Source organism: Thamnophis elegans, chromosome 14, assembly GCF_009769535.1.
Source record: "Thamnophis elegans isolate rThaEle1 chromosome 14, rThaEle1.pri, whole genome shotgun sequence".
In the NCBI taxonomy this organism is placed as follows: domain Eukaryota; kingdom Metazoa; phylum Chordata; class Lepidosauria; order Squamata; family Colubridae; genus Thamnophis; species Thamnophis elegans.
In genome coordinates this window covers 13751954-13772186 of record NC_045554.1, presented here as the reverse complement: position 1 = coordinate 13772186, position 20233 = coordinate 13751954, and the positions used below count along the sequence as shown (strand labels likewise).

Genomic DNA, 20233 nt, shown 5'->3' with positions numbered 1-20233 from the left:
TTTGAACTCTGGTGCTGGAGAAGACTCCTGCGAGTCCCTTGGACTGCAAGGCAATCCAACAGGTCAGTCCTAGAGAAGATCAACCCTGACTGCTCTTTAGAAGGCCAGATCCTGAAGAGGAAACACAAATACTTTGGCCACCTAATGAGAAGGAAGGACTCCCTGCAGAAGAGCCTCATGCTAGGAAAGATTGAGGGCTAAAGAAAAAGGGGACGGCAGAGAATGAGGTGGCTGGATGGAGTCACTGAAGCAGCTGGCGTGAGCTTAAATGGACTCCAGAGGATGATAGAGGACAGGAAGGCCTGGAGGAACGTTGTCCATGGGGCTGCGATGGCCCGGGCACGACTTTGCAACTAACAACAACATTGTTTTAACAGAGATGGTAAAGAGCATAAGCTTCAAGACAAGAGAAGAATCACCAGAACATATCTTAACTTTAGAGAGAGCTCAGAATCAATTGCTTTCTCCCACTCATACTGTCTATATATAATTAAATAGCTTACTGCATGGGCTATTGCAAAAAAAAAAAAAAAACACCCTGCCCACTTACATGAAAAGCCCAATGGATGTAAAATATGCATGCTTATTTGTATGTGTGTGTGAGAGAGAGTTCTGAACACACACACATACACACACACACACACACACAAGATCACATTTTGGGAACTTGGTAACCCGTTCACATTTATATGCATTTGCAGCAACTATAATTTTTGGTGGGTTTTTGCCCATTTCCAGTATTTATTTCCAGTTTCTGGGAGGAAAGAAAATGCCCATTGGGAAAATGGACTTCTTTAACGACCGCAACATTTGCTTAATGACTACAGCATTTGCTTAATGTCAGCCACAAAGAAGTCCATAAAATTAGGCACGGTGACCCCGTTGAACAACAGCTATAACTTACAACCATAATTCTGGGTTCAATTATGGCCATAAGTGAAGGGTTGCCTTTTATTCAAAAATTATCACAATTTGAGTGTCAGGCCTGCAGCCCTCTTTTCTTTTGGATCTTTGGCCTTCCACACTTTCTATTATTCTACTATGCCTTTTCTATTGTGGGGAAATGGGAGGGGGGATTGTACAGAGTTAGATGATATGTAGCCATAACAACATTCTTTCTAGAAAGCCAAGGTCATCCTTTGTCTCTGCACCTCTGCACCTGACTGAAACTGGATGGGTGGAACTGCCAGCATGGCAGTGGGAGATTGGACCATGTGATGGACTTGTGGGTGTGGGGGCAAGATCTTGAACTTTCAACTGGGTGGGGAAAATCGGGAAGCTTCCAGATTCGGGTTTTCCCAGATGTGCCAACGTGGCTCTCTTAATAAATTGGAACTTTGAGCAATCCTTTGCCTTGGACTCTGATTTACTTTTGGATGCTATTTGGCATTGAGCTTCAATGAATCCCCATTTCATCTGATCCAACCAACGTATTTGTGATTCTGATAAACTTATCTATAGAAAAATGGTGGGGTGACCATACCTGGGCATTATGACTGAGAGCTAAGGTTGAAATCTCTTCTGGGTGACCCAGCCAATGCTGTTGGGATCCAGAGTGCAAGTCTTCCACAATCAGCACGCAACCACAACTGTAGGCAAAGAAACCTAGCAGAGAGGAGGAAAAAAGAACCTGTCACAACTAGAATCTCTCCCCCACCACCACCACTTCCCCCTGATAATATGTTTATGTTCCCCCAGGTTACAACATGCAGCTAGACTTAAGGATATTGTTCTGACCAAGCATGACAAACCCACTGTAGTTAACTAAATGTTTCCTTAATTAGAAGTGCCAGCAGCCGTGGCAAAAAGTCTCTCTCTCTCACCCAGCAGGCTAACAAGCCTGTCCAGCAGGGAGATGAATAGTTGTCTGCCATACCTATTCATCTCTGCCCCCTGCTTTTTATCCCCAGAGTTAAGGTGGGGCTTTGCTAGCAAAGGTGGCTCTTTCGTCCCAAGGACCGCCCCATCGATTTCCACTGCTCTCCTCTTCTCTGCCTACTGTCAGGCACTGGACCCAGCTGTTCCTCCTTCTCATCATCAACCACCTCCAGATCTGGGGGCTGTTGACTCTCCATCTGAGGGCTGACCAATGGCCCACCTATGCCTCTCTCTCTCTGCCAACTCCACTCTGTCTTCCCCCACTGGAGCTCTCAGGTTGCCTTGATGCTGACTCTGACTCCCACACCTCCTCCTCCTCCTCTGATTTGGCTGCTGGAGCGGCCGATGGCCAAGAGGCCACAACAGATATTCTGCAAAGGGAATGGTGTGGGCCGAAGAGAATATTCAAACTAAGTTGATTTGATAGATTTGGACCACGTTTTTATTTATTTATTTAAAAAATGAGATTTAGAAAGTCTTCCAAAAGATCCCAAATCCTGCCATTTTTCCACTGAGGGCTTGGTAAATGAAGGTGATAAAATCTGGGGTTTCATTTTATGGCTGTACCTGTGTCAGGGTTCCACACCATGTTCCCACGGGCGTTCCCGTTGTAGCCAATCACAGCTTTCAGCTTCAGACCCTCGTTAGCAGTTGGAGAAGAAAATACCTTGAAAGCCAAACATGAGCCCAGTATAAATTGCTATACAGGTGGTCCAGTGGTGGGATTCAATTTTTTTTACTACTGGTTCTGTGGGTGTGGTTTGGTGGGCGTGGTGTGGCTTGGTGGGCGTGGCAGAGGAAGGATACTGAAAAATCCCCATTTCCTCCCGATCAGCTGGGACTCGGGAGGCAGAGAATAGATGGGGGCGCGGCCAGCCAGAGATGGTATTTACCAGTTCTCTGAACTATTCAACATGTCCGCTATTGATTCTCCAGAACTGATCAGAACCTGATGAATTCCACCTCTGAGGTGGTCCTCAGCTTACAACCACAACTTAGCCTGAAAGCTCAGCGCTAAGCGAGGCATTTGTTAAGTGAGTTCTGCCCCATTTTACGACCTTTTTTGCCAGAGTTTATTCAGTGAATCGCTGCAGTTGTTTAATTATTAACACGGTCATTAAGTGAATCGGGCTTCCCCATTGACTTTGCTTGTCAGAAGCTCACAAAGGGAGATCACATGACGCCGTGAAACTGCAACCGTCATAATATGAGTCCTAGCGATCTCGTCTAGTGATATCAGGAGGCAGGCCGTGATGTTTTCTGCTGTGCTCACCACCCTCTGTATTGTCTTTCTATCCATGGCTGTCAAAGATTCGTAAACCAGGACTGACGGCTGAGCAAAACCCCGCAAATTAGTTTTATACTATAAATCAACAACTGACAATAATTTCTTCCCAGACTTTTAAGCCAGGTCTCACCTTGGAAGGGGCAGAAGATTTGAAACGGGGTATGAAGTGACGGTAGCAGTCTGGACGGATGATATTTTGGGGTAAAGAGCCTTTCGTTTCCTTCCCTCTGTCTAGCACATGAGAAAAAGCAAACAGACTGAGTTTGTCTTAGCATAAAGTTTTAATATTCTAGCTCTAAAAAGATCAATTAAATCCAGAGAGATGGGTAAGTCTCTTGGGATAGAACGTACTGTAACTTTGAGTCTCATTTTATGATTCGTACTGTGCTAACTTCTGCCACTGATATTTATGAACTGCCTGCATTTTAACAGTGACACTGTTGTTTATAAAATGATATGTTCTAGTGTTTAAAAGCAGTTAATTATACATTCAAAATTCTAATCCAGTTCCATGATATTTGTAGATCCCCTGTTCATTCATTTCATGTTTTATCTTTCTTTAATTTTTCTCTTTTCGTTTGTCTTTTTTTTTCAAATTGCTTAATAAAAATATGTTGTTGGTTTTTTTTTTAAAAAAAAAAGGAAAGAAAGAACAAATATCTAATCATTTTTTTCTGATACCCATTGCTGGAAACCAATCACTGAGCTTCATTCTGTCACACACTCAGCCAGATGTTCAGACTAGATTTGTCATTTTTATCCGCCTCTCAAGTCCATCCCAAGGACCTGGGATAGGCAGATCTGGATGTCTGACAATATTAAAAGTCACAGGATGTAAGCTTTTGTGAGCAAGGTTGTCTTTTGCAGTTGACCGATGGCGATTTTGTCAATGCCGATGGTGCTTAACTTTATTACGATCAAATTTATTTGCTATTCATCTCACGGTCCATGGTGACCCTGAGCCTATTCACTTTTCCTCCCTTAAAATGTGGATTTTTTTTAAAAAAAGCACTGGGATATGTCAACTCACCCCCTCCTGCAGGACTGCGAGGGCTTGAACAAATTGGAGTGAGGTCAGGTTTCACAGCCAGAGGCTCTTCATGTTGGACAACATCATTCAGCACAAGAACTGAGTGGCCAGTAGTCCCATTAACAGCTTCCCCATGTTTTCCTTTCAAACAGGCTTCTTTTTCTTCTTCAGAGTCAGACCAGGTGTCTGGAAGAGAGAAAGGAAAGGAAAATGACAGGAAGGAAGCAACTGGCTCCATATACTTTTAGAATAATTGGAAGACGTGGAGAGACCTAAGATTGAGAGACATTGTTTTAGAAGATAAGCGGAATAAAAGAATAGAATCCATCCGGAAGCTGCCTCATTTATATATCTTCCCACTGCAGAGACCATCTTTAAAAGGGTCTTCATGGCTGTCTTGGAAAAGGAATTCTGGACAAGGAAGAATATTCCCACGCTGGCAATCCCATAAAGAGAAAACGATATAGTTAAATTCTCACAGGCACCTTCTGAGAATTGCAACCAGGTCAGAATCCCTGTTTCGTGCAGAAGGAAGTGAGATTGGAGACCAAGACAGAAAACTGTCGAAGAGAAAGGAGCAGTCTTTATTTATTTTCCATGGTTTATTTATTTGAATGTATTATCCGCCCAAATTCCAATGGACCAATTATCTTCTCCTTCCCTTATTTATTTATTGGCATTTGTCAAACAAAAACGAGAACATAAATCAGAAAATTTAAAAAAACAGTGACAGGGACAATAGGCACGTTAGTGCAGTTATGCACGGCCCCTCTACTAACCACTTAAGTATGAAATAAGGTTCAGTCAAATTGTGACTGAAACTGTGAAAATTTGTAGCTGAGACAACTGAATCAGGAAGGGCATTCCACACTTTGACAACTCCGTTACAGAAATCATATTTTTTATAGTGAAGTTTAGAACGATTTACATTGAATTTAAAGCAGTTGTTTGTAGGCGTATTATTGCGATTAAAACAGAAAAAGTCATTTACAGGTAAAACATTGCTATGTATAATTTTTGGCTGGAAGGTTTTCCATAAAGGCCTACTTTATGGAATGACAGGTATCATCTTGAATGGAAATGCAAGACGTTTGGATCAAACGTCTCTGGGAAGTCAGGGGATGGACAACCAGGAGAGGGTTTTAAGTTGCCTGTAGAATTTTATAGGTTACTATGGTGATGAATCCTCTTTGCTCACCATGCTCAACCAGTCGGTGCAGAGCGCTGAGATCCAGGCATGGAGGAGACACCACTGTAGGCAAAGGAACCAGCTGGCGGGGGGCATCACTGGAGCCAGGAGGTGAATTTTGTACCTTCTCCAAATTAGCATCTGTGTACAAACAAGAGGAAACATGGGAGGATGAGTTAGGCAGTACTGCAGGCTACTTCTGCTGATCACTGGCTGCCAGCAGTTTGGCAGATCAAATCTCACCAGGCTCAAAGTTGACTCAGCCTTCCATCCTTCCGAGGTGGGTAAAATGAGGACCCAGATTGTTGAGGGCAAGAGGCTGACTCTGTAAACCTCTTAGAGAGGGCTGGAAAGCATTGTGAAATGGTATATAAGTCTAAGTGGTATGGCAATTGCCCTTCCTTCCTTCCTTCCTTCCTTCCTTCCTTCCTTCCTTCCTTCCTTCCTTCCTTCGAATGCAGTATTGCAGGCTAACTCTGCCGACTGCCAGCAGCTTGATCCTGACTGGCTCAAGGTTGACTCAGCCTTCCATCCTTCTGAGGTGGGTAAAATGAGGACCCAGATTGTTGGGGAAAATAATAGGCTGACATTGTAAACCGCTTAGAGAGGGCTGTAAAGCACTATGAAGTGGTGTATAAGTCTAAGTGCTATTGCTTGCTACGGGAGGTGCAACACCCACTGTGTTACTCAAAAGCAAATGCCAACTTACCAACTGGAAGAAGCGCTAAGGGCCTAGGGGAATCGATCCTGCAATGAGAACAGAGTCCAAATGAGATGACAAGATTCAAATCTAGAGGTGGGTTCAGAAAAAGTATCTTCAAGGTGTTAATGAAGAAACACTGAGTTCTTACTCATCCCTGAAGGTCTCCTCTGCGAAGACGCCTAGGAAATCCCACAGGAAGATGGCATCTCCAACACTGAAGACCTGCTTTTGGTCAGCAGTGAACCTCACCTGCTGTATTGGTTCAGAGTGACCAATGAACACCTGGGAAAAAGAAAAGCAGAAGACCAACTTTCTCCTTCAGAGCTTCATTTGCATGGCTTGGGGTTAACATTGTTCCTAGGCAGGGTTTATCACTAGAGCAGGGGTGTCAAACACAGGGCCTGCAGGCCGGATCTGACCCGCAATGTGGTCAGATCCAGCCTAAAAGGCCGACCTGGAAAATGTAATGGGCTGGCCTGTGTCGCATCGGCCCGGACTACCCAATACGAAGAGGAAACATGCCAACAGTTTGGGGAGTTGTGTCAAGCTGGCCACACCCATCCAGTCGGCCATGCCCAGTGAATGGTGTCAAGCTGGCCATGCCCACCCAGTCAGCCATGCCCATCCGCTCCCTCAAAGTCAACCACAGTCCTGATGTGGCCCTCAATTAATGTCAGGGTAGTGAAGATTTAATAGCTGCTGTAAGGCTGTAAACCGAGATGATGACGAGTCAGCAGGGTCACTGCCACTTTAAGAAGCTGTATATATAAGGGAGGCCATGTGAGGGCATCTCTCTCTCTTCTCTCCAGCAAATAATTACTCATTGCACCCAGAGAGAGAACTACCTGCCACTACAAAGGATCGAACTCATAGTCTCCTGATTGTGAGGTGAAAGCTCCATCCCTAGGCTACCACACCGCTCAGAGATATTAATTAATAATTAGAAGGTAAGAGCAGCAAATATTTATCTAAACCTTAAATTATTTAAGTCATGTAGCGGGTAACTTATTCTACCCCCTCTCCCTTTTCTCCATCTCCATCTCTCTCCCTCCCTCCCTCCCTCCCTCTCTCTCTCTCTCACACACACACACACACACACACACAAACACATACTCACTCACTCACTCACTCTCTGCCTCACTGGTTCCATTCTAGTCCATTTTTGTTAACATTCTTTAACTGAATGTTGTAATAATAATTAAAATTATTATTATTATTTATTTGTCAGCGCACAACATATGTACAATGAGATTGGTTGAGCTCCCCCATTGCACCCCCCCCAACACAATATAACTCACAGTGAAGACAGAAAATCACTAACCCGATAATATTGTTGTATTATTTTAAAATGCCTCTCAAGTGACCATTCATTAGTCATGAGGAAGGAAGAGAAATCTAAGATTGCCCCGACTTACTTACCTGGCAGCTGACATCAAATCTCATTTCATAATCCCACACTTTGATAGTCCTATCACCAGCTGTGAGAACATACCGGCCATCAGGACTCAGCGTTAAAGAAGAACAAGACTGTCTGTGAACTTGAGGGATCTGCAAACGATAGAAATTATCACTAACATTGGATCCCACTCATTAAATAGCAAAATCCTTAGCATATTCCTGTACAGATGACAACTTCGGCTCACCCCTTCAGGTGTCAGGCAGTACATAGCAATAGCAATAGTGCTTAGACTTATATATCACTTCATGGTGCTTTTACAGCCCTCTCTAAGTGGTTTGCAGAGTCAGCCTCTTGCCCCCAGCAATCTGGGTCCTCATTTTACCCACCTCGGAAGGATGGAAGGCTGAGTCAACCTTGAGCCTGGTAAGATTTGAATTGCTGGCAGAGTTAGCGTGCAATACTACGTTCTAACCCACTGCACACCTTGGAAGGAAGGAAGGAAGGAAGGAAGGAAGGGAGCAATAGCAATAGTGCTTAGACTTATATACCGCTTCAAAGTGCTTTTACAGCCCTCTCTAAGCAGTTTACAGAGTCAGCCTCTTGGCCCCCAAACAATCTGGGTCCTCATTTTACCCACCTCGGAAGGATGGAAGGCTGAGTCAACCTTGAGCCTGGTGAGATTCACACTGCCAAATTTCAGGCAGCCAGTGATCAGCAGAAGTAGCCTGCAGTATTGCACTCTAACCACAAGGAAAGAAGGAAGAAGGAAGGAATAGCAATAGCACTTAGACTTATATACCGCTTCACAGGGCTTTACAGCCCTCTCTAAGCGGTTTTACAGAGTCAGCCTCTTGCCCCCAACAATGTGGGTCTTCATTTTACCCACCTCGGAGGTATGGAAGGCTGAGTCAGCCTCAATTTAAAATCTTCAAAGCCATGCATTCAAACATCAATACCAGTAGTCCTCTGCTGAACCCAACATTTACGTGGCTAAGTGAGACAACTGTGAGATTTTGCCCCATTTTACGACTTTTCTTGCCACGGTTGTTAAGTGAATCACTGCAATTGTTAAGTTAGTAACATGTTTGTGAAGGGAATCTGGCTTTTCCATCGACTCTGCTTGTCAGAAGGTCGAAAAAGGGAATCACATGAACCCAGGACACTGCGACTGTCATAAATGTGAGCTCCAAATTTTGATCACATGACTATGGGGATGCTGCAATGGTCGTAAGTGTGAAAAACTGTCATAAGACACTTTTTTCAGAATAGAATAGAATTTAATTCTACAGAATAGAATAGAATAGAATAGAATAGAATAGAATAGAAGTGGAGAGGAAAGGAGAGGAGAGGAGAGGAGAGGAGAGGAGAGGAGAGGAGAAGAGAAGAGAAGAGTAGAGTAGAGTAGAGTAGAGTCTTTATTGGCCAAGTGTGATTGGACACACAAGGAATTGGTCTTTGGTGCATAAACTCTCACTGTCCATAAAAGAAAAGATGCATTCGTCACAAATCATAAGGTACAACACTTAATGATAGTGCCGATGTAATGTCAAAATGGCCACTAAATGAACTATCGATGACTAGTGATAGAAATCATAGAACAACAGAGTTGGAAGGGACCTTGGGGGTCTTCTAGTCCAACCCCCTCCTTAAGCAGGAAACCATATGCCACTACCTATAGTTAGTAATAATCCAGCAATTTTAGACCCACAGAACAGTTGGGATGTCCCTCAGAAGAAATGGGTAAATGGAAAAACATGGAAATCACAAGGAAGCCCCACTTCTGAAAGGGAGAACAAAAACTGTAGATCTCCTACCACTCTGATTAAGCGTCCAGACTTGGCATCCAACACTAGAATCTTCTGGGAGGAGGTGGACACCAAAAGATGGCCGAGAGGGAAAGGAGTGAAGCAAAGTTTCACTGCAACATCGAGGGCCGTGCTGTCCAGATCCAGGATGCTCACGTCGATCCTTAGCAGCTGAGATGCATAAATAAGAATTTAACATTACGCTCTGTTTACTCAAACTAAATTTGTACTAAGCCAGAAAATGGACAAAGAAGCTAGGGATGGCAACCATCGGAGGTCAGGTGAAGAGAACGACACCCTTATGTCTTGGATTTATATTCCTTTTTTTTACCCTAGGAGCTCAAAGTACACAGCGTGACGTGATCTGGTGGTGTCAGATGCACCATTTGTCAGTGATCTTTGACACGTAATCGCGACACAGATACTTTGATATTTGAGCTTATATATGTGGATGCTGTGGATGAGAATGTGCCTGCTGAATATAACTCTGCATTGGCGACAGGAAGGGCATCTGGACAGTAAAGACTCAACTCCATTCAGTTGCCCAGAGTCCATCCCACAAGGGGTCATTAAAAGAAGATGATATGTGGATGCTGTGCATATATGTGTGTCTAAGTACATGTCTATTTATGTGTATGAGTAGAAGGAGGGAGAGGAGATAAATGAATAGATAGATAGATAGATAGATAGATAGATAGATAGATAGATAGATAGATAGATAGATAGATAGATGATAGATAGATAGATAGATAGATAGATAGATAGATAGATAGATAGATAGATAGATAGATAGATAGATAGATAGGCAGGCAGGCAGGCAGGCAGGCAGGCAGGCAGGCAGGCAGGCAGGCAGGCAGGCAGGCAGGCAGGCAGGCAGGCAGGCAGGCAGGCAGGCAGGCAGGCAGGCAGGCAGGCAGATAAAGGCAGGCAGGCAGATAAAGGCAGGCAGGCAGATAAAGGCAGGCAGGCAGGCAGACAATGGTGATGGATGGATGGATGGATGGCAATAAATAGATAGATACAGATAGATAGCTAAGTAGAGAGATGGGTGGGTGATCCTTGCTATAAGCTAAATACATTTTAATCTATGGGCTGAAACGGTAGACTGACAGAGATGTGAACCAGAAAAAAATTGAGACTTAAAATTTTCCACTCTGGCAGTTTCAAGGCTATCTCAATTTTGCTTTAGGGGTGATAGTTCTACAACAAAAAGCCAAAAAGCTAAAAGGACATAGTAAGTGCATGTTCTGCCGATTGTACAATATGTTGTCACTATTCCAATAGAAATAACTTTTCTCCCCATACAGAATGTTTAATTTCTTCAAATGCAATGTGGAAACCTAATAAAATACGCTGAATTTCATTTACCTATCAAGTATTTTAATTAAAAATTTAAGTCTCATTAAATCTTATTTAAATAATAAAAACGGGTGCAGATCAGGGGAACTGAGGTGATGATGTGAATTTGAATCACCATTTTCTGATTGGCAATTTCCCACAAAAATCCATATCTCTAATTGTCAAAGAAGATTTAATGGATATAAAAGAGTTTTACCCTATAGTCCCTGGTACGGAACTGAGGAGCCGCAACAAAAGTTTGGAAATTCAGTCTATTCTATCAACCCATTCTGCTTAATGGGTAAAAAAAGAATGGATTACAAAATAGGTGGATGGATGGAGATAAATAGATAGATACCTAGAAAATCATGTAGAAATAATTCTCCAGAATAAAGTGAAACAAAAAACCACACTCTCCTGTAGATAGCAATTACTATATTTTTCTGAGTATAAGATGCACTTTCCCCCGCCCTAAAAGAAGGTGAAAAATTGAGTGTGTCTTATACACCAAATGTAGCTCCGCCCACCCGCCGGCCCCACCCTTTAGTGTCTGCCTCCCAGCAATTTGCCTCCTTGCAGGGAACAGCAAAAAGCCAGTTTCAAAAATTTGCAAATCTGACCAATACCTCCTAGTCCATATTCTGACAGCGTCAAGGATTGTTTACGCACAGTGCTGGAAGAGTGAAAATGCCCCCACCAACACTATGGTGATGAATAAAATTTTAGAACTAGCAGAAATGAATAGACTGACGATGCGAATTAATGACAAAGAAGACACAGACTTTTATACAGTCTGGGAGAAGCTATACAAATGGCTTGATGAGTCAGTAAAGACCTAGACATAAAAAGAGATAGCTGACTAACCTAATACGATTAAACTAATAACTCAAATGAACAATATACAACAACTGAGAGATAAACGAAAGGAGAAATGTATCAGGGGCGAGAACCCACCGTCGAGCAATTTTGTTACGCTACAATGTTGGGAAAACTTTAAAAAGCTGATAGGAAATCCGCTATAATTACCTGCATAAAATTAGCGATCAAACTTCATTTTAGATGAGGCGAGAGGACTTATAATCCTTGCCTCTTCAAGCAAGGAAAGGGAAAGAAAACCAGGTTGTCCTCAGCAGAGGAAAACATGCAAATGTAATAAAGGTTAGAAGGGAGGGAGGGAGGGCAGTAGGGAAGTCAGGATGGAGAGGAGAAAGGAGAGGAATAGGAAAGGCAGAAGAAGGGGGGAAGGATAAAGAGGAGGAAGAGAAAGAAGAGAAGGGAAAGAAGGTGGGAAGAAAGAAGAAGAGGAGAAAGAGGAAAAACTGGGGAAGGAAGGAGGGAGGGAAGAGAAGAGGGTAGTAAAGAGGGAAAGAGGGAGGGAAAGAAAGAGAGAAGGAGAGTTGAAAGGAAGGAGGGAAGGAGGGAGGAAAGGAGGGAGATTAAAAGGAAGGAGGAGGGAAAGAGGCAGGGAAGGAGGAAAGGTATGTGAGAAGGAGGGGGGGACCGAGGGAGAGAAAGGACGGGGAAGGAAAGGAGGAAAGGAGAAAAGAAAGGAGGGAAGGCAGGGGAGAAGGAAGTAAGGGGGGGAGGGAAGAAAAGAGGGAGGGAAAGATACCTAACCTTTGATGTTTATAATGATTTGATAGTATGGGAATATCGCGAAATGTAGTTGTATTGTTTGTTACAAGTTATGGATGTTGTATTTTCTTTTTACCAATAAAATCTTTATATTAAAAAAAAAAAAAAAAAAAGCCAGTTTCAGTTTCAGTACAGCCTGATTAGCACCAGCAACTGATTGTCAGTTGGATCCTTCTCCTGACGATCAGCTGTTTCAGGCTGCACGGATTGCCATTGCCTATTGCTGCCTCTGTGCACCCCATTTTTGGCCTCCGCACACCCCATTTTCCGCCGTTCCGATCCCCGCCGCCTGAAACAGGAAGAAAATGGGGTGTGTGGCGCTGCAAATGGGTCGTCCGTAGGCTGAAAACAGGATGCTGAGGCTGAAAATGAGGCACACGGAGGCGGCAATAGGCTATGGCAATCCCTGCAGCCTGAAACAGCTGATTGTCAGGAGGACGATCAAACCAACAATCAGCTGCTTGTGCTAATCAGGCTGTGCTGAAACTGAAACAGGCTGTTTGCTGCATGGAGGAAAATAGCTGAGAGGCAGATTTCCTTTGCCCTTGTTTTTCTCCCTAAAAGCTAGGTGTGTCTTATACTTCGGAGCATCTTATACACCAAAAATACAATAATTAGTAAACTCATTTAGTATAGTTATCTGTTATCTAAAGGAGACCATGTTTCTTGGTTTCTCCTCAGCAGTAGCTGAGGGGAAACTCATTGCACATATTGTCTTATTGTTTCAGGAAAAAAGGCCATGTCTTTATCGATTACTTTCTTTATTATTTATTCAACAAATTGATATAGCTGCCTAACTCACACAAAGTGACGCCAGAGTTTCACTAGAATTATATGAGCGAGAAATTTTATCGGCTTTTGAGACACAAGCAATAGTTACCTCATCCAGAGTATGAGCGTCCATGAGGGTGACGATGTATTTGGAAGGTCCCACAAAGGCCAAGAGACGCCCATCACAACTGACGGACAACGCATCAGGACCATGGTCATTTTCTTGGGACACCACATTTGCTGAATGAGAATCAGAGAGTCAATTTCTGTTGCAAGCTATGAGGGTTGTTAATCCAACTCCCACTATTTCGCATAGTGGTCATTAAACAAACGTCACGGTCATTAATCAAATCAATGTATTCCTATTGGTGGTTTTTGCTGGAAACTGACCAAAACCATAAATCACGGTCACAAGACCACATAGAACACTGGAACCAAAATGTAGTCATGTGGTTGTGGCCCACCAGCGGCCAGCACAATTAGCAGGAGATTCGAACAATGGAGAGGTTGGAGAGGAACATGGGCCTGAGTCTGGGGAAGGCTCTGATGAGTGCTATGTGTCGGAGGCAGAGATGGGGCCAGAGCCATCCAACAGTTATCAGCTGCCTTCGGAACTGGAGATCAGTGGGGCAGAAGAACAGCTGGAGCCTGTTCCCGAGGTGCGCATGTACAGAGCTGCCAGGAGAAGGGAACAGATAAGGAACAAGGTCCAACTTGGGAATACAAGCACAGGTGGACGGTGAATGGCTTCTCCCATAGCGAATGAAAGAGGAGCGAAAGGGGAGGGGAGTTTGCAGGAGACAATTAGTTCCATTCATTAGGGTGAAGATCCGTTCCTGACTCCTTGCCAAGTAATTGCTGCTACAGCATGGCATTTGGGAGATATCAGCCTGGCAGCTCTCCAAGCCTGATAAAGTTCTGTAGTTGTGAAATCTCATGAAAGACTGTTGGCTGGGACTTTGCTGGAGAGGAATTCCCTTTAAACTAAATAAAAGGGATTTTATCGGGACAAGGAGTTGGCGTCGTGCTTTTGGGTAGCCTAGGTCAGAACACACGTGACTGTGGGGATGAGTGCAAATGTTGGAACTCCAGAACTTGGCATTTCAGGAGCATCCATTGCGACTTTGAACGGTTGCTGTGTGACCGGAAATAAGTTGAGGACTCCCTATGATAAAGTCCTGCTTTAGGACACAGAAAGAGAGTAGAACGCTTACCTAATACTCGGACAGTGTGACTCTTCTGGATGGCGCAGTTATAAAGACTCAGCGTCCCGTGCGTGCAGGAACTATACATGAAGTTGCCATCCTGAGAGAAGGTCAGGCCTGTGATCAGACCCCGGTGCTGCCTGTCCAATAGTTGCCCCCAAACAAAAAGGCAAAATGAGGAATGAACTTGACGAATGAAACCAGGCGGATGACAAAAAACAATTGCCCTTTAAATCCTACAAGCGCAAAGCATTTGGGTTTGTCTCCCATCATTCTAAGCCCATAACAATCCTCGTACAGGCAGCCCTCAACCTACAGGCACAATGGAGCCCAAAATCTATGCTGATAAGTGAGAAATGTGTTAAGTGAGTTTTGCCCGATTTTACGACTTTTTTGGCCACAATTGTTAAGTGAATCATAAAGGTAAAGATTCATCTTGCACCTATGTGCTAGTCGTTCCCGACTCTAGGGTGCGGTACTCATCTCCATTTCAAAGCCGAAGAGCCAGCGCTGTCCGAAGACATCTCCGTGGTCATGTGGCCGGCATGACTCAACGCCGGTCGCACAGAATGCTCTTACCTTCCCACCAAAGGTGGTCCCTATTTTGCTACTTGCATTTTTGCATGCTTTCGAACTGCTAGGTTGGCAGAAACTGGGACAAGCAACGGGAGCTCACTCCGTTATGCAGTGCCAGGGATTCGAACCGCTGAACTGCCGACCTTTCTGATCAACAAGCTTAGCCGCGGAGCCACCTCAAGTGAATTTTCGTGGGTTTTAAATGAGTTAACAGCATTGTTAAGTGAATTTGGCTTCCCCTTTGACTTTATTGGTCAGTAAGTCACCTGGCCATGGGGATGCTACAATGGTTGAAAGTGTGAGAAATGGCCATAAGACACTGTTCTCACTGCTATTGTAACTTTGAACGGTCACTAAATGAATTATTATAAGTCGAGGACTACCAGTAGTTATTGGCCAGAGGGCAACTTGTTCAAACTCACATACGGAGCTATTTAATCAATAGGATTTGAATCAGGATTTCCTCCTGATCCAAGTCACTACAGCAGCGATGGTGAACCTTTTTTGGCTCACGTGCCATTTGTGGGGGGGAGCACGGGGTGGTGGTGCGGGCATGCCACACCCATAATGCAATGTGCAACATCCCCCCAGTGCACATGCGCACACTACAGGCGCCCCCCCCCATTTTTTGCATGCTTTTTCGCCCTCCCCAGGCTCCAGAGGCTTTATAGGAGCTGGGGAAGACGAAAACAGCCTCCCCCGCCCCACCCCACCCCCTGTGGCCCTCCGGAGGCTTCAGGGACCTTCAGGAGGCTTCCCTGAAGCCTCCAGAGCCGTCAAAACAACCCTCCGAGAAAACCGGAAGTCACTTCCGGTTTGCTCACAGGGTTGTTTGGAGCGCTCCGAAGGCTTCAGGGACCTATAGTAACTATAGTATATTTTAGAGTTTACTTCTGCAATATAGTATATTTTTTAGTGGGATAAGGTGGCTCAGTGGTTAAGATGCTGAGCTTGTCGATCAGAAAGTTCGAATCCCTAGTGCCGTGTAACAGAGTGAGCTTCCTTCTGTTACTTGTCCCTGCTTCTGCCAACCTAGCAGTTTGAAAGCATGAAAAAATGCAACCTTTGGTGCGAAGGTAACAGCATTCCATGGGCCTTCAGCGTTTAGTCCTGCCGGCCACATGACCACAGAGACGTCTTCGGACAGCTTTGAAATGGAGATGAGCACCGCCCTCTAGAGTCAGGAATGACCAGCACATATGTGTGGGGGAACCTTTACTTTTACCTATATTTTTTAGAGTTGTGTGATGCTAGTTGAGTTATTTGTTGTAAAAAGGACAACACCAGCCATTGGAATGGCAATAAAAATGTGTCTCTTTCTCCAGGCTCTTGGGTCAGGATGAGTAAAATTCTCCCCATTGGTGACATATAGTATAGTTTAATTTTAATCACTGTATAATTATTTTAGTTTGGTTTAGTGGCATGTGCTATTTTTCTTTTCTATTTTTGTATAATGACTTGGGATGCTGCCCAGAGTCTTTGAGCTGAGTGCCATGTTGAATATTTTATATAAATAGATACATCAGAAACAGAAAAGTTGCGATACGGGTGGTCTTTGCTTAGTAACTGTTTCAAGTCACGACAGTGATAAATAAGTCATGTTGAAACCCCTTCCCACATTAACAACCTTCACAGGTCTGTAAACAAGCGAAAGCTGAAACGAGACTGTAAGCACGGTTGCAGTTGCCCTTAGCAACCGCTCCGCTTAATGACCAAATTGTCAGTCCCCAGTTGTGGTTGATAACACTGACCTGTACTTAACATTTGACGTATTGCCCCAAATACTGCTAAGAAGTGAATGGATCATTCTAAATCAGTACATTTGTTCTGTTGTTTGTCTTTACTGCATTACAGGCTAATCTCTTTATTGATTTCATTTTTTTTTTCTTCTCCGAAGAAATATTTCCTTTCAAATCACTGTCCCCTTCCTCTTCCATGCGTGCAAAACATTCAAAACGTAACTATCAAATCCCATAAAGGCTTTACTTGTGTTCTTCAAGTAGTCTCGAGGCAGCCAAGCTGATCGTTCGGACCACGCCGGTGTCAAAACCACAAGCGAAAATAGGTTGCAAGGGATGAAAAGCCACAGCGCACGGGATTTCGGCGGAGGCCGTGAATTCATAAAGCTGTAAGGGGACAGAGTGGTACCCAGGTGAGACAGGAGGCAGGAGGAGGAAACGACCGCTGACTTACCTGAATGGTCCTTCTATGTGTGCTGCGAGGGGAATCCAAGAATGAGTTAACTCTGTCCATTAACCTTGAGACTGAGTTATGCAAATTGCTGGCCACGCCTCCTCTGACTGGACTGGTTCAGTTTTGCACGAAGGATCAGCCGGCTTGAAAGAAGCAAAATAAGTCTAGAAGTCAAGGAATGTCATAGGAAAAAAAGAAGTCCAGGCCCAGAACAGCTGAAGCCGAGGGCGGGTTTGGATTCCCCTCGCAGCGCACACAGAAGGACCGAACGGTCGTTCTCCTGTGCGCTGCTTGGGGAATCCAAGCATGGGACATGCCAAAGCAATAGACTTCAGGGGTGGGAGTGAGGCTGGTCTGGTGCCGTAGCTGAAGAAGCTACCCTTTGCAGCACGCACCGTCCAAAGGATGCCTCAGCCGAGGCATAAACGTCCACCTTGTAGTGACGGATAAAGGGTGACGGCGATGACCAGGTCACTGCCCTGCAGATGTCCTCCACCGAGGCTTGCGTTGCCCAGGCCGCCGTCGAGGCCGCACTCCTGGTAGAAAGGGGAGTGATGCAACTGGGAACCGGTCGGGACTGACAGTCGTAGGCTAGAGCAATACACACCTTCAACCAGCGGCCGATGGTATGCGATGATGCCTTTTGGCCAATGGTGGCAGGTTGGAAAGACACGAACAGGGCCTCCATCCTTCTGAACAATGTCGTGCGTCGCACATAGCAATGAAGTGAATGACGAACGTCGAGATGATGCCAACGCCGTTCTGGGGAGGTGAGAGGCCGTGGACAGAAATCCGGGAGAGTGATCTCTTGTGACCTGTGGAACCACGAGTTAATTTTTGGAAGAAAGGTTGGGTCCAAACGTAGTACGACCCTACTCAGATGGAAAATGCAGAGGTCATCCCGGACGGAGAGCACCGCCAACTTGGACACATGCCTGGCCAATGTGATGGCTACCAAAAAGATAGTCTTAAGAGTCAGTAACCTGAGGGAGATGGTCCAAATAGGCTCGAATGGAGCCGCCGTAAGGGCATTGAGTACTAGGGAGAGGTCCCAGGTGGGGTAGCGATGAACGATAGGCGGACTAAGGTTCGCTGCTCCCTTCAGGAAGGCCCGCACCCACGGGTGTTCAGATGGGGGTGGCCCCACCCACCGCCAATCACGGTAGACAGAGCCGCAATTTGACAGTGGAGGGTGTTAGGTGTTAGCCCTTTGTCCATTCCCATCTGTAGGAAGTCCAATACCTGCGGTATGGTTGCCCCGGTTGGGTCTGCACCTGTTGATTGACACCATCTGCAGAAGGCGCGCCAGGTAGCCTCGTAGATGCGGGTTGTTGACGGGCGGTGAGCCTCCTGGATCATGGAGATGACCTTATCTGAGCAATGCTGCTGACTCAGGATCTCCCGCTCACATGCCACACAGCTAACTGTAAAGCTGTGGATTCGAGTGGACGAGGGCTCCTTGCGAGAGGGATATCCGGTTGTCCGGAATTCTCCATGGACGTGAGATAGGCAGATAGACGAGGTCCACATACCAGGGGCGCCGTGGCCACATCGGTGCGACCCGCAGCACCTCCGCCCGTTCCGCCAGAATCTTCTGGATGACCAGCGGTACAATTGGCAGAGGCGGAAAAGCATAAAGGAGGCCCTCCGGCCAAGGGCTGCGGAGGGCGTCAGTGCCTTCCACCCCTGGTACATGGAACCTGGTGTAAAATCGCAGCAGGTGTGTATTGTCGGGTTGAGCAAATGGGTCCACCTGCAGGTGACCAAAGCAGCGGGACATTTCTCGAAACAGGGCTGGCTGCAAGTGCCACTCCACCTGATCCACTGTGGCCCTGCTCAACCAGTCTGCTTGGGCGTTTGCAGTGCCCGAGATGTGTTCTACTCGGACTGACAACAGATGGTTTTCCGGCCAGTGGTGCAGACGTTGTGCTTCCATCATCTGGGATTTGGACCTCGTGTCTCCTTGGCGGTTGACATGTGCTTTGGAGGCCACGTTGTTAGTGAGTATCAACACATGGTTGGATGTAACCAGGTCTCGAAATTCTCGGAGGGATAGGCGGGTAGCCCGTAGCTCCAGACAATTGATGCTGTTGCTCAGCTCCTGGACAGTCCAACGACCCTGTGTCATTCAGTCCAGGGCATGAGCCTCCCACCCGAATTGGCTCGCATCTGTTGTAACTACAATCCACTCCAGTTCCTTGAAGAGGATTCCATTGAGGATGCGGGATGACATCCACCAATGGAGCGACAGGGACATCTTGGTCGGTAAGCGAACCCTGGCCTGAGAGTGACTGGTGTGAGCCCTTTGGAATGGGAGGAGATACCACTGCAGTGGTCATGCGTGGAACCTTGCCCAAGGAACAACATCTATGCAAGACTCACCAAGGACCGGAGAGAGTGAGAGAGTGAGAGAGTGAGAGAGTGAGAGAGTGAGTGAGTGTGAGAGTGAGAGTGAGAGTGAGAGTGAGAGTGAGAGTGAGAGAGAGAGAGAGAGAGAGAGAGAGAGAGAGAGAGAGAGAGAGAGAGAGAGGTGAGGCCTTGGTGAATGCTTGCCAGAATACTCTTGAGTGATTGCATTTTTAATTTTTGGTACTTTAGGTAGAAATTGAGCTGTTTCAAATCTAGGATGGCCTGCCATCCTCCCGAGGTCTTGGGAACTAGGAAGAGTATGGAAGAGAAACGAAGGTGGTTAAGCGTCCGCCAATAGGGCCACCCTCTAGCGAGTCACCGGTACCTACGAAAAGGCCGGTTGTTGGCGCCACAAAAGGGCTGCCGGACCTGGGCCTGCTGTTGGTGCTGCTTTCTACCTCTGTCCCTAATATTGGCTCTGTCCTGAAAACTGTCCTGGGACTGAGAAAAGGATCTATTAGATAGAGGGGTGTAGGGGAGGGAGGAGTACACCGACTCCCCAATACGAAAGGGCTGCCTTCAAGGATACGGTTGTTGCCTCCAATCCGTGCGCCTAGAGGTCGAAGGAAGTACCTTTTGTTTGTTCCTCGTTTCAATCAGTATAGGATCCAGCGCTGCTCCGAATAGGGAACCGCCCTTGAAGGGGATGGAGGCAAGGCATCATTTGGATCGTACGTCCGCCTGCCAATGGCGTAGCATAACAGGCGCCGAGACGCTATGTTGGATGCCACAGCTCGGGACGCGAACTTGACCGCATTGAGTGTGGCATCCGAAGAGAATTCTAAGGCCGCCACCAGTTTGACCACATCCTGAT

The 20233-nt window shown here is 45.7% G+C and overlaps 1 protein-coding gene across 2 annotated transcripts in view; it reads right to left on the bottom strand.

Annotated features, from left to right (window-relative positions):
- The window catches only part of WDR90 (WD repeat domain 90), a 76321-nt gene that overhangs the window by 21252 nt on the left and 34836 nt on the right, over window positions 1-20233 (bottom strand). For both annotated transcript variants that reach the window (XM_032231295.1, XM_032231296.1), the window contains exons 20-31: window positions 16804-16943; window positions 14251-14381; window positions 13146-13276; window positions 9302-9463; window positions 7508-7636; window positions 6237-6370; window positions 6095-6132; window positions 5395-5526; window positions 4197-4382; window positions 3297-3397; window positions 2446-2545; window positions 1484-1605 (exon numbers count right to left, since the gene is read on the bottom strand). In XM_032231295.1, the coding sequence (XP_032087186.1) occupies window positions 1484-1605; window positions 2446-2545; window positions 3297-3397; window positions 4197-4382; window positions 5395-5526; window positions 6095-6132; window positions 6237-6370; window positions 7508-7636; window positions 9302-9463; window positions 13146-13276; window positions 14251-14381; window positions 16804-16943 (1506 nt within the window). The remainder of the gene's footprint in view (window positions 1-1483; window positions 1606-2445; window positions 2546-3296; window positions 3398-4196; window positions 4383-5394; window positions 5527-6094; window positions 6133-6236; window positions 6371-7507; window positions 7637-9301; window positions 9464-13145; window positions 13277-14250; window positions 14382-16803; window positions 16944-20233) is intronic.